The sequence below is a fragment of the Myotis brandtii genome, unplaced genomic scaffold (assembly GCF_000412655.1).
Source record: "Myotis brandtii unplaced genomic scaffold, ASM41265v1 scaffold1347, whole genome shotgun sequence".
In the NCBI taxonomy this organism is placed as follows: Eukaryota; Metazoa; Chordata; class Mammalia; order Chiroptera; family Vespertilionidae; genus Myotis; species Myotis brandtii.
Genome location: NW_005354788.1, coordinates 518,821 through 533,115, shown reverse-complemented (window position 1 = coordinate 533,115; position 14,295 = coordinate 518,821). Strand labels below are relative to the sequence as shown.

The window sequence follows — 14,295 nt, the reverse complement described above, 5'->3', positions numbered from 1 at the left end:
AGTGCGGGAGGGCGGGCGCGTTCCTGCCGCCTGGGCGTCTCCACCTCCGTTCTTTGGGGTTACCTCTCTTTGAGGTCGTATCCCACCTGGCAGTTACTTCTTTCCTAGTAACTCCCTCACTGAGCACCTGAGCAGGTGTGTCATGGACCCTTTGCACGGATCGGGAAACTGAGGCTTGGAGAAGTGAAGGGTCCCTCCTGGGGGTCCCATAGTATAAAGCAGAGGTGGCACCCCTGTTTCTGACTCCACTTAGAGCCTGGGGAGGGGTTAGTTCCACTCTTTCCCCTCACGTTGGAGTTCAGGTTGAGGGGGCTCTCCTGGCTTTCAGAACTCAGCCCGAAGAGCCCCGATGCTCAGTTATTTTCCGTCTTAAAACAAGATCCTCTTGTATTGTCCTTTTATTGTCTCTGGAACTTGACTAAAACTCAAAGGAAAGTGAAAGAAAATGAATGAAAACACAATGAAAATGGATGCTTTTATGAGCAAAAACCTGTGATAACTAAGTCGTCAAGGACGCTCCCCCACAGGTCATTCTGCTGCCGTCCAGACCTCCCTGTGGGCAGGAATTCTGATTGAATGGATTCTGGCTCAGTGGGAAATGGGAATAAAGTTAGTGTGGGTTTGGTTGGGGCCGGAGGCATTGAGGCTGGAGAGGATGATCCCCTGCAAATACAGCGTGTCTGCCACAAACCAGACACTCTCAATGTTGGTGAGGAAGCTCCGGGGCTACCATGGCTCTTTGCATTCTTTATCCTTCAGGCCCCTCCTTAAAAATGTCACCTCTTCCGAGGCCTTCCCTGACCACCCGGTTGAAAGGATTCTGTTCATCTTTCTTTTGCTCTGTCTCAGCTAAACTGCGACGTGGAGTGGGCTGGGGCCCGGTTATCCAGCGCCCTTCCCACAGGGCTCCTTGATTACACCTTTCAACCCAGATCCATTAGCAGTGTTCCTGCCGAGCTGTGCAAGGCCAGCGTTTGAACAGTTGGCTTCTGGAGCTAAGAGCCCACTTTGACATTTATCCTTCTGACATTTGCCGGGTAACTTTGACTTGTCCCAGCATGGCAATGGCTTCCTAAATGCAGTGTCTCCTGGGCTTGTTAAGATGAATTAAGTTGATACAACTAAAGGGCTTAGAAAAGTATCCAGCGCCCAACACTCAAGTGTTAGCCATCGTGAGCTAGTCTGTGGGTCCCAGCTCTTCCTCTCAGGTTTGGCTGTTAGAGAATTTGTCAGCCTAGCATCAGGCTCTCCTCGTGCTTCTCCTGCAGCCACAGGACTTTGAGATGTTCAATATCGCTGCTCTTGTGTTACAGAAAAACCGGAGAAGAACCAAGCAACGCTTAGAGAGATGGAGTTACATTTATTATTACGCGCGGGCCCAGAGGAAAATGTCTCTCAAATTCTGGGTGCAATCACACAGGAAGTTTCCTGTATTTATACTATCTTACCCTCTTTGTCTCCCCAATATGGGGTTTTTCCGGTTCCCTTTGCAAGTTCTTAAAGGGCCCTATGTGCTGGCGCTTTGAGACCTCGACCAAAAGCTTGGCCTGACGCCAGCACTGATAACTTCGTCTGGGGAAGGTTTAATGGCCTCTCTGAAATGGGAGTAGTCTTATTTTCCTTATTATTTAAGCCAGCAAGCATTTACTGAAGCCAGAAATAGCAGGGTTAAAATTTCAAACAGCAGTTTTTATATAAGATGGATACTTCACTTGGGCCCTTTGAACATGCTGGTCCCTCGGCCTGGAAAGTAATGTCTTAAGTCCTCACTCATGTCTGATACTTTCTCACCCTCCAGAGATGGTTAAATGTCACCTGTTCTGAGGGACCATCTTTCCCCATCCTGTGGAATGCAGGCCCTCATAATTCTAGGTCAGCAGCCTGTTGGCCATTGCACTTGCTATAGTTTGTAATAAGTCTGTGATTGTGTATTTAATTGTTTGATGCCTGTCTCTTCCTCTCGACTGTAAAATCGGTGGCTCTGGTATTCACCACTCTTCCCTACTATTGCAATAATTTACATATAGTATCTGCTCAGTAAATATCTGTTGAATGAATCACTCTAAGTCATTAACATGAATATTGGATAAAAGTCAGGTCAGAGCCTTGGTTTCAGTTTTGATGTTGATCTGCACATCCTATCCTGTTTTATACCCCTCAGTGATGGGGATGGGGGTGGAGTGGAGGACAGGAAGAATGGAACGGGGCCTCTGAATCTTTTGACACTTTCTCAGAAACATAATTTGAATTTTTCTTCCCACCACCTTTCCCATTTGACCCCTTGCCCGACATGGCACCCTCCTCAGTGGACTTTGCACTCATGGCATGTATCCTTGGTCCCCCTGCTCTAGGACCCCAATGCAGACACTGAGTGGAATGACATCTTACGCAAAAAGGGCATCTTGCCCGCGAAGGAAAGTTTGAAGGAACTGGAAAAGGAGGCAGAAGAGGAAGAGCAGCGAGTCCTTCAGCAGTCAGTTGGTGAGCTTGCTTTTAGTATTACTCTGTTCTGTGTCTATCTGGGTAGGAAACAGCTTTCTGAGCCTCTAACTGCTTTGGTGGAAGGATCCTCTGAGCAAGGGATTGGGGTGCCAGAATTAATGCTGTGGGGCCGCAAGCGAGTCATAGCATGTCTCTACCTTTGTCTTCCTGGGCCGTAGAAGTAGGGGACTTCAAGGCCCCCTTCCTTTCCACAGTTTCTCGTGTGTGTCAGTTGAGCACATGACAATCTTGAACTTGACTTTCTAGTTTGCGATTCACTTGGGATAATGTCATAGAAATCTGCTCAAAGTTTATAGTGTTTGTATAATTCTGAGCTTATACTTTAGTCCCTTTTGCCTTGATTGAAAATATTTAAATACCTTAATTTGGGGAAGCATAAGATGCTTACAATGTATGGGATCTGAGAGAGGGGTTCTCTCAAAGGTAGCTGTACTACTTGAACTGGAATCCTTGGGGTGCTTGTAAAAACTCAGTTCCTACTGAATCAGAGTCTTGGGAGGGGGGGAGGCGAGGCCCAAGAATCTGCATTTTAAGCAAGTGCCTCAAAGGATTTCTGACTCCCACTAGAGTCTGAGAACTACTGACACAGAATCTCGTTTACATATTAGAGCTAATTTAGAGAAGGTCTTACTACAAAGCATGTATCCAGCGAGTGGTTATTGAACGGTTACCGTGTGCCGTGTGTTTTTCTGGACAGGGGGGCTTTAACCGTGCACAGGCCAGACAAAAACCCCTGTGCTTGTGGGACTTACACTGCAGTGAGAGACAGACAATAAACAATACATAATGAAATACAGGAAAATAAGGCAGTGAAAGGGCCTTGAAAGGGTTGGAGGAGAGTTGAGTATAATTCTAGATAGGGTTAGAGAGGACCTCACTAGGAATGACATTGGGTAGACCTGAGGGAGGTAAACTGAGCTAGTTTAGTGAAAAGTGTGTTGGAGGTTCTGCAAGGAAGCCAGTATGATTCGGAGAGAGGAGTAGTAAGTTCAGAGAGGTAACTAGGGGTCAGACCACTTGGAACCTTGTAGCTTCTAGTGAGGATCTTGATTTTATGTAGTGAGTTGGAAGTCATTGGAGTTTCATGTTTCAGCAAAGGAGTGACATGTGTCCTCCATGTTGGCAGCACCATCCTGTGGCCGCCTTCCTGAGCATGGACAGTGGGGGGCAAGGCAGGAAGTATGAGACTAGTCTGTAACCTACTGCAGTAATTCAGGCAAGAGGTACCATTGGCTTGGACCAGCGTGGTGGTGGTGGAAATGGTGAGAAGTGGTCAGGTCTGAATATATCTTGAAGGTTGGGCCAACAGGATTTGCTGATGGGTTGATCCTCTGAGGGGTTTGAGAGAAATACGTCTAGGATGACTACAAGGCTTTGGGCTTGAGCCACCAGAAGGATGGAGGGACCCCGACTGAGATGAAGAAAGCTTGGAGAGAGCAGATTTGGAGGTGAAATCAGGAAGTCTGTTTGGGACATAGTAACTTTGAGATTTTTATTAGACAAATTAGAGATGGTAAGTGGGCTGTTGGGTATGTTTTTCTCCAAATCAGAAAATATGGGCTGGAGACATAAATTTGGGAGTTGTCAGCATACTACAAGCCATGAGATACCATCAACAAGGGAGTGGCTATAGATGAAGAAAAGGGATCAAACCAGCAAAGGGTCCAAAGGCGGGTAGCCTTAGGGGTGGGAGGAGGGGAGAGCATTGGGGTCCTGGAAGCCATTGGAGGGCAGTCTTTCACAGAGGAGGCAGTGGGTGGGATCACATGCTACTCAGTCAAGAAATGATCATTGTTGACCTTGATAAAAGCAGTTCTTTGTTGGGATGGGGTGGGTGTCAGGGACAAAAGCCTGCTTTGATGACCAAAAGCAAGAGCGTTTATGGCAATAAAAACAAAATACAAATGTTATAGCATTTTCCTAAAAGGAAAGATAGAGCGGCCTGGAAATACCAAGAGCCTGTGATAATCCCTGTAACTCTAGGAAAGGTGTGCTCACAGTGGGAGGACACCCTCTGGTCTCCTTCCATCTCCTGGGAGACAGGAGAACTGTGATACACCACCCACTAGTGTATGGGCTTGCTCTGCCAGGTGAGTTATAAACTTGGGAAACTTCTCATTCATGTCCATACTATGGCGTGTAGGAAAGTCAAGCCTGTAGATACCAACACACTAGTTCTGTCTTTTTAAAACACCCCAACTTATTTTTACTAGTGTAATGCCTGAAGTACTTTGCATCCTGGTTTTGGTGGGCTGGGAGTCTTGGGTGTTGCATGCACATCTTTAGGAGAAAAGTGAAGGAAAAAAAACAAAATGCATGTTTGTTCTTCCTTTAAATTTTTTGGTTTTGCTAACTTAATTACATTCAGTGAAAACATACGAAGATATGACTCTGGAAGAATTGGAGGATAATGAAGATGAATTTAATGAGGAAGATGAACGAGCTATTGAAATGTACAGGTTAGTGCCACCCAGAGGGACTGTTTTTGTGTGTGGCACTACAATGTGTGTCATTTGGAAAATGAATTTTTTGACTGAGATCACGTTTGGAAAAGGCCATAATTAAATAATAATATTTCAGATTTCAGCAAACAGGTCTTAGACTTTTGCCACGTGGCAAATAAATAAACCTGGACCTTTACGAAGGTTGCTGTCTGAAAGATATACGTGTGTGCACATGCGTGTATGTGTGTGTGCGCACATGCATGTGTGTGTGTGTGAGATAACTCACTCCTCCTGTTGTGCAGGCAGCAGAGACTGGCTGAATTGAAAGCAACTCAACTGAGGAATAAATTTGGAGAAGTTTTGGAGATCTCAGGAAAGGATTATGTTCAGGAAGTTACCAAAGCCGGAGAGGGCTTGTGGGTGATCCTGCACCTTTACAAACAAGGGTGAGTGATCTTATGCTTTGTCTCTCAGTGCTCATTTGAGTTTATATCTTGAACATCTTGGGTTTATTCCACATTGGAGATTATTTTATCTTATGTGTTTCTGTGGCTGATTTGCCCAAACCTTAATGCCTAATTTTTGTCTTAAGACTTTCAAATTAATATTTGTGACTAACACAAATGCGTTTGTTACAGTGTAACAATAGAGACTTTACTTTTATTGAAAATAAATTCCCCCCCCCAAAAAAAAGAAAAGAAAAGAAATTCCTAATGTATTTATTCCTCTAGAGAAACTCTGGCTTTTCATAATCCCACGTGTGAGTCACTCTCGTAGGTGGCGAGGGTGGCCTTTGTAATGATTGTCCACACTGAGTGGTGCAGTGGTCCTCCATGTTTCTCACCTCCAGGCCTATCCTCAGAGTTGAGCTTGTATAGGGTTTCTTTAGAGCAGGAAATGCTTTCTGACCTGTTTTACACATTCTGAATCTTGAATATTCTGTCATGGAAAAGGGCATAACAATTATCTTTTACATTGATGCTGTTTTTCCGACTTACATTTCGGAATATTAATTTGGACTTTGGATTTTGAGTTCTTCACTTTTCCTGAACATATTAGAAGGTTTGTGGCTCTTTTAAATATATTTTTTTTATTGATTTCAGGGAAGAAGGGAGAGGGAGAGAGAGATAGAAACATCAGTAATGAGAGAGAATCATTGATTGGCTGCCTCCTGCACACCTCCCACTGGGGATTGAACCCACAACTGGGCATGTGCCCTGACCTGGAATTGAAGGTGACCTCCTGATTCATAGGTCGACACTCAACCACTAAGCCACAGAAAGTTTTTTTAAAAATGTTAATTCATCTTGACTGGAGTAGCAGATCCTCTTGTGAGTTTTCACTTAGGGCAGAAGGCTAGTTGAGCTTTGTTCTGTATAAATGCAGAATCGTAACTGCTTCTATTTTTACTTTTTAGGATTTTTCTCTCACTATTGTTTCCTATTTCTGTCTTATAGGATTCCCCTCTGTTCCCTGATAAACCAGCACTTCAGTAGACTTGCCAGGAAGTTTCCTGACGTCAAATTTATCAAAGCCATTTCAACAACCTGCATACCCAATTATCCTGACAGGAATCTGCCCACAATATTTGTTTACCTTGAAGGTGATATCAAGGCTCAGTTTATTGGACCTCTAGTGTTTGGTGGCATGAACCTGACAATAGATGGTAAGGGCCTCTTTGAGATGGTCGAGGGCACAGGAGAGGTGGCTAGTGCATGGTAGAGATGGGGAGAAGCATATTTAATCTCTCATCTCAGACCAGTCAGTGGGGCAGAATAACTGGGCTCTAATGATTCTCAGTGAAAAGAGGACAAGGTGGACTTTTAAAATATACTTAATATTAATGTTTTATTTGTCCCTATATTTGAATGTTTTAAATTATAGCTTGAGATCATATCATTCGTTTTTGTTTAAGTCACATGAACATATTAGGACAGATGCATATATCTATCTATCTATCTATCTATCTATATAAAAGGCTAATATGCTAAGTGTCCTACCAGTCGCTGTGATGCACACCACCAGGGGGCAGATCCTCAACACAGGAGCTGCTGAACTGCAGTTTGGCAGTGGCGGTTCTCGGGTAACACACCTTGAAACCGGAGAGCAGGGAGCCCGATTCCTCACAGGGCCGTGGATTCCACCTTGAGCCGTGGGTTATGTTGTTGCTGGGCCACTATTGGCCCCGAATCTGGTTTACTGCACATTTGCGTTTGCATTCCACACCCTATACTACAGCAACTTTGCAGAGTGCCCTCTCGAACTTAGGGACCCCTCTGGGGATATTGGAGAGCCAGTTTCGGCCTGATCCCCACAGGCCAGGCTGAGGGACCCCACCTGCTGGAGGGACCCCACTCATTCCACAGATGCCCTTTGAGCCACAGCACCACCCCAGGTGTGGCCGGTAGCAGCAGGGACCGACGGGCAGAGAGACCATAGGAAGTTGGCTCCAGGGCGTGTCTGGCCCATCTCACCCAGTCCCGCTCCACCAGCCACCTTCTAATGAATTTCCTTTCAATGTGCACGAATCCGTACACACACACACACACAAACACATCTATACATATGTATATATACACGTACATATATATGTAAATCATCTCTATAGAAATATTTTCTCAGTTGAATGTCTTAGTAACTTTTAAATTAAATTAAAAGTTTATTTAATTCTTTCTCTTAACTTATAACTGATGTCTTTTTATTCCTTTCTACCTGTTAAACATGGAGGTGTCAAATCTTCCTATCTAATAATAGACAAACATGGTAATTAACCGTACCTCCGACACACTTCCCATTGGCTAATCAGGGCGATATGCAAATTAACTGCCAACCAAGATGGTGGCCGGCAGCCAGGCAGCTGAAGCGAACAGGAGGCTTGCTTGCTCCAGTGATGGAGGAAGCCAAGGTTCCCCGCCTGCCGCAGCCTAGCTCTGAGCTGCACTCTAAGCAACTATGTGGCAATTATAGAAGCTAAACAATCCCCAGAAACCTGCTTTCAGCCAGCCGGGCCTCAGAGCTGGAGCTGCAACAGTGTTTCAATTATAGAAGCCAAACAAAGCCCAGATACCTGCTTTCAGCAGCCGAGGTCTCAGAGCTGGAGCCGAGCCTCAGAGCTAAAGCCGGCTCTCAGCTCCAGTGACAGCCATAGAAGATAAATAAATCCCAGAATTAAAAAAAAAAAAGAAAAAAAGGAGAGGTTGGGAGCTTCAGTCACCCGCCAGCCTAAAAACGGCCCTCAGCCCCTCACCCAGACTGGCCAGGCACCCCAGTGGGGACCCCCACCCTGAAGGTGGTGTGACCAGCTGCAAACAGCCATCATCCCCTCATCCAGGCTGGCCAGGCACCCAAGTGGGGCCCCCGCCCTGATCCGGGACACCCTTCAGGGCAAACCAGCCGGCCCCCACCTGTGCATCAGGCCTCTATCCTATATAGTAAAAGGGTAATATGCAAACTGACCCTAACAGCAGAAGGACTGGGAATGACTGGTCACTATAACACACACTGACCACCAGGAGGCAGACGCTCAATGCAGGAGCTGCCCTCTGGTGGTCAGGGCGCTCTCACATGGGAGGAGCTCTGCTCAGCCACAAGCCAGGCTGATGGCTGCCAGTACAGCGGTGGTGGTGGGAGCCTCTCTTGCCTCCTCAGCAGCGCTAAGGATGTCCGACTGCAGCTTAGGCCTGCTCCCCGCTGGCAAGTGGACATCCCCCGAGGGCTGCCGGGCTGCCAGAAGGATGTCTTATTGCCATCTTAGGCCCAATCCCCCGGGGAGCGGGCCTAAGCCAGCAGGTGGTCATCCCCTGAGGGGTCCCAGACTGCGAGAGGGCACAGGCCGGGCTGAGGGACCCCCCTCCCCCCCGAGTGCACAAAGTTTTGTGCACCAGGCCTCTAGTATATAATAAAAGGGTAATGAGCAAATCAACCAAACGGTGGAAGGACTGGTCACTATGACATGCACTGACCACCAGGGGGCAGACGCTCAACGCAGGAGCTGTCCCCTGGTGGTCAGTGCATTCCCACAGGGGGAGTGCCACTCAGCCAGAAGCCGGGCTGACAGCTGGCGAGCGCAGCGGTGGTAGCGGGAGTCTCTCCTGCCTCCACAGCAGCGCTAAGGATGCCCACAAGGAGTGGGTCTAAGCTGTCAGTTGGACATCCCCTGAGGGCTCCTGGACTGCGAAAGGGCCCAGGCCGGGCTGAGGGACACCCCCTACCCCAGTGCACGAATGTCGTGCACTGGGCCTCGTGTGTGTGTGTATTTAAAGGAAATTCACACACACATATAATGTGAGAGAGAGAGACTGAGGCCTGAGGGCTTCCTGCTAGGTCAAAACCTCTTTATTGAAATAACCTGTCTAACTATGCTTTAGTAGTCTTTAAAAACATGTTAAAATATGATTACATACTACTTTATATAACTATATGATATTCAACTGGGAAAAGTGTAAACATGCACATCAGTATGTTACATCAGTTATTCCAGTGTGTAAAGGCATACAGCATACATATACTTATATGTATGAATGTATGTGTGGATTTAATGTATTTTTGAGTCAAGAATCAGAAATCTTAAACTTGGGTTTTGTGGTGTGTGTTTTTTTAAGAAATTGGTTGAATTTTTGTAACATTTAACTAAGAAAACTGAAAATACTGGTGTTATTCATCTCCATGAGCACTTTAAAGTACTATGACTTCAGTAAAATTGGTTGTCTGACTTTAATGGCAGGATCTAATTAACAGAGCATTGCTTTAAACCAGGCTGTTGTGGACTTTCTCCTCCAGTCCCTTAATTCTGCCTGGACCCTCTACTGATTTTGCTTCACAAGGTCTCACTGATTATCAGAGAGTGAAATACAGTAACTGAGGCATTAGTCACTCATTCATTTTGTGATATATTTTTTTAATTAGTTGGAACAAATGATCAGTTCAAGGATGTCATCACCCATTTAGCCTTTGACTCCTATTAGAGATATTGGACATGAGGCTGAAGATTTTCCTTTTGTTAACTAAAAGAGGACAATGATCAGATAGCCAGCAGGACTGTGGAAAGAATTTCCTTTAAATGCTTCAGACTGATTTCCTTCCTAGGAAATTGTGGAGTCTGAGAAATTGAAGTCATTAGGAGATAGGTTTAGTCTCTTCTTTTAATTACCAAATAGGTCCCAATGTATGTAATATCTCATCTGATCTCATTGTCTGGAAAAGTGTTTGAAAGTATTTTTGTTTTCCTTCTTCAAGGTTCGATTTTTTTCCTTTCTTCTAGGTACCTTATAATTATGGCACTAAAATTAAATTGTCATCAAATGTTGTTGATTGTAGTTTCTGCAAAGAAAACAACTGACTCGTAGAGCCCTGTGCAGTCTGACTTAGGTGATTTGCTTTTTCTTTATTACTTAGAGTTGGAGTGGAAATTGTCTGAGTCTGGAGCAATTAAGACGGACCTGGAGGAAAACCCTAAAAAGCCAATCGAAGACGCCTTGCTGTCCTCAGTGCGCAGCTCCATCCCCATGAGCAGGGGCAGCGATTCCGAGGATGACTGAGCTGTGCCGCGGTACTGTCCTGCCCTGCCCGGTGCCCTCTTGGTTCCTGGGTTGATGCTCAACCACTGAGCCACACCGGCTGGGCCTGAGCTTTCTTGATATGACAGATGATCTGGATTTTTTTTAAAAAAAGGAAAAAGTAGGAATGAATCCTTTGTTTTTTAGCCTTTTATAATTATGTTTCAAATCTCGTAGTTCTCAGGAATAATCATTGCTAGGAATCCTATTGGATTTCTTAGAACTCTTTTTAAATTAATAACATTTTCTTAAAAAAATAAAGACCAGCTGTTGGTATGGCAAATGTCTTTGTTTTCCTCACTTGTGGTTTAAGAAAGCTATAAAACTATTCACTATTTATTCACATATCATTATATACAAAGGAATATGGAGTTTTTTTTAATGTGAATAATATATATAGTGGAAAAACTGCAAACTAAGCTTTACAGTTACATTATTGTTTATATTTATTCTTTTATAAAGGTAGCAACAGGATTAATAGCTCAAAGGGATGATTGATAGGGAAAAAATCTTAGTATTTATCCTATTTAAAAGAATATGCAATGATTTTTATAAAAACAAACACTGTCTTCTTAAAGCAATAACCGAAAGATCTCAATTTACTGCCACTTGGGTTAAATATTTTTTCCAGCTAAAGTAATTTTTTGTCTCAAACTGTTGAGATGTCAGCTAATCTCAATTACTGCAAAAGGCTACCTTAATTTTTTAAATAAACATATAAGCATGCACGTAGATAAACAGGATCTCAACCAGTTAATAAAAAGCACATCAAGATATTTTTCTGCCTAGAATCCTCTTAGCATTTATCACTTCTTAACAAATCAACATTAACAGAATAATTAGGGGAAATATTATTCCCTAATATTTGTGTTGAATGGTGTAGCATTTAATGCTGGTTTGAATCTTAAAAATATGAATCAGAGAGGGAACAGAGTTCCTTCCGATTATACTGTAAAATTTATTTTTGCTGTAATTCCACCAATGACAAGTAGCTTTGATTCATCTGTCAGAACTGTTTGTGTTAGTGAATATTGGTTTCTCTACACACATGAGAGCCAGCGCTGCTGATAAAAAGCTACTCTGTCACGGTTTACCTTGAAGGATCTTTTCTGAAATTTTCATTGCAGGGTTGATACAAGCTTGGGCAGGTCTGTCAGTTGAAGGAGAGCTGCTTTCTTAGGTTTTCTGTTAGCTGACAGTGAAATGAAGTGCGGTGGGAGGAACACAGGTGAAGGCTCTAGCACTGCATCTCCTAAGGGCTGCAATTCGCACAGCTCCCAGGAGAAGAGAGAACTGTGCTTGAATGTTGGCGGGCAGGTGAGCAGGGTCCACAGTGATGGCGCCTATACCAGATGGAATTCTAAATGTTTGCTGTACCACTGGGAGCTATGTGAGTGTGTAAACTGCCTCATAATCTTGCCTCCAGGCCAGACTAAGACACTTAGGTTGTGGTCAATTAAAGCTCAGTTGCCTGTGGATTTGGCTCATGAGCCCCATCTGGCCACAGAGCCCTAGGCCACAGGCTGCTGTTTAGTCATGCTGACCAAACTTGATACAAAAAGATAGAGAGACCGTCTATGGCCACACCACCGAATGCGCCCGATCTCATCTAAAAAGAGAGAGAGAAGCATCTCTATCCTAAAATTAGTATTGGGATTTAGAACCTGACCTGCAGATTTCTACAGGTTAATAATTCTGGGAGACTTTCCTATAATATTCACCATTAACTTCCTTCTATTTTGTTTGGAGCATTTGTGATGTGACAGAAATGATACAACTTGGCTCTTGAGCATTGAGTTCATCTAATTCCACAGCAGAAAAGTGACCAGGGACCCAGAAGCCTGTCTTCGGGGGAAAGGGAAACACACTAAGACTATGGTCACACACAGCGGATTTTTTCTTATTTTCCTTATTTGTGGAGGAGAAAAAGGATGTCAATAGATGGAGTACACCTTCTCCATTGCAAACCTAAGTTTTCATTCTCACTCGTCAAGGGTACAGACAACTGTTTCGGCAGAGGCCCCTCACACGGTGGTTTCTGGGGCGTCAGGAGCACTTCAGAAAAGTCGTACCGGATGGAAAGGCACTTTCTGAGCAATGTGAAAGGCTGTGTAGAACAGCGGTCACCAACCTTTCGGACCTCACGGACCACCAGTGATCCACGGACCACCGGTTGGCAACCGCTGGTTTAGAAGGGTGTCCCCTGTCACCAATGCCTAAATTTGTTGTCATCTGTTACCTTCAGCTTTTAATTCAGTTTTCTTAAATAATAAGCACAAATTTGGACAAAGTGCTTTTCAAATGTGACAGGCTAAATATGTTGTGATTGTGTTTCCTGCTTTAGAAACATGTTCTGATGAAAGTGATTTTGTCCTGCTATGGAAACCAGTTGTTACTCATAAATACAGCCTTTTGACAAGTGGCTTTCAACACATAATCTTGATACTGTTCACATTTACACAGCAGATGGTGCAGGCCCTCTACCCTCTGCACACCACCCCCCACTCAGCAACTCCACTGGAGACCTTGTCACTTGTGTGCTATGAGGACTCCCCTTGGCTTTCGGGCTCACCACCCTATACCCACCCTTGTCTTCTCTTTCTGTTTGACCCTCTTCTCTCCCATATTCTTTAGGACTTTGTTCCAATAAATTATCTTGATTTCAGTCACTCCCTAGATGGTAGGAGTGTTTGGGTCCTATGGCAGAGACTGCTACTTGCCTACCAAGTACTGTATCCAGGATTCTCTAGTTCTACTCAAGCAGAACGGGCCCAGCTAAAGGATCAAACTCCCAGCCTCCCTTGGAGCTACAGATTGCAGAGGGAGGTGGGCACAAGTCAGCTGGGAGTTCTGGGCAAGCTCCGTAAGAGAAACACACTGGCATGTGCCCCTTTTGGGCTTAATCCCCTTCTACTTTCTGATTAAACCGTCCATGTGATTTCAGCCTACTTAGCATAACATTCCTGATGACATTGTGGGGCCACTGTAACCCAGCTCCTGACTGCCCTCGCTAGACTTCTGTTATTGCAAAAGAAGTAACTTCCATCCTGGGTTCTCTTAGTAGCAGCTGCAGCATTTCCTGAGAAAGCCACTAGGCCATTGCCAAAAAAACAACAACAACAAAAACAGTCACCCTAGCTTTCTACTCCCCACTTTTCAAATTGCTTGACTAACAGAAGAGCATCTGTATTCCTGCCTCTACTTCGTCATTGCCTTCCAATAACTTCATGAGTCAGAATTTAGGACTTCCATTTCCATTGTGTGAAGAACTAGATACTTGGAGGGGGTATGGATGAAAAGGGGGCCTGACAAGCACAGAGGAGGCCTGCATGGCTGGTCTTACAAACTCAGAGGCTAAAAGTAACCACAAAAGAGGGTCTGAAATGAAAACTTCCTAACTAAACAAGTCATGGCGAGTAGTCATGCCCTAAGCCTATATCTTCCTTTATGAAGATGAGTCTTTACCTTAACTGAGCCTGTCTAATCTTTTTGTATCTACGATAACATACCTTGGAAATGTCAGTGTAACTTCCTTTTTTCACCAGAGCAGAGACCACAAAACCGCTCATTGTGATTGTTGTGTTAATTGTTAACTATCCTACACCCACCAATGTAAAAGAAGCATGTGTCTATTTGTTTTATGCAATCCCAGAGATTTCCCCACTTTGCTTTCTCCCACCTCCCTAATCTGTCACCAAGGGGTTTCATGTAACCCTCCTTATGCCTCATCCTTTGATTGTAATGTATAAAATGAGGTGCAAAACTGCCATTCTCTGGAGCATTTTCTCAGTCTG

At 44.5% G+C, this 14,295-nt stretch overlaps 1 protein-coding gene across 1 annotated transcript in view; it reads left to right on the top strand.

Moving 5' to 3' along the window:
• PDCL3 (phosducin-like 3) overlaps nt 1-10,784 on the top strand; it is an 11,181-nt gene extending 397 nt beyond the window's left edge. The window contains exons 2-6 of the mRNA XM_005860470.2: nt 2,352-2,481; nt 4,871-4,961; nt 5,249-5,392; nt 6,404-6,612; nt 10,341-10,784. Of these exons, the coding sequence (XP_005860532.1) occupies nt 2,352-2,481; nt 4,871-4,961; nt 5,249-5,392; nt 6,404-6,612; nt 10,341-10,483 (717 nt within the window). The 3' untranslated portion in view covers nt 10,484-10,784. The remainder of the gene's footprint in view (nt 1-2,351; nt 2,482-4,870; nt 4,962-5,248; nt 5,393-6,403; nt 6,613-10,340) is intronic.
• The last annotated feature ends 3,511 nt before the right edge of the window (nt 10,785-14,295 follow it).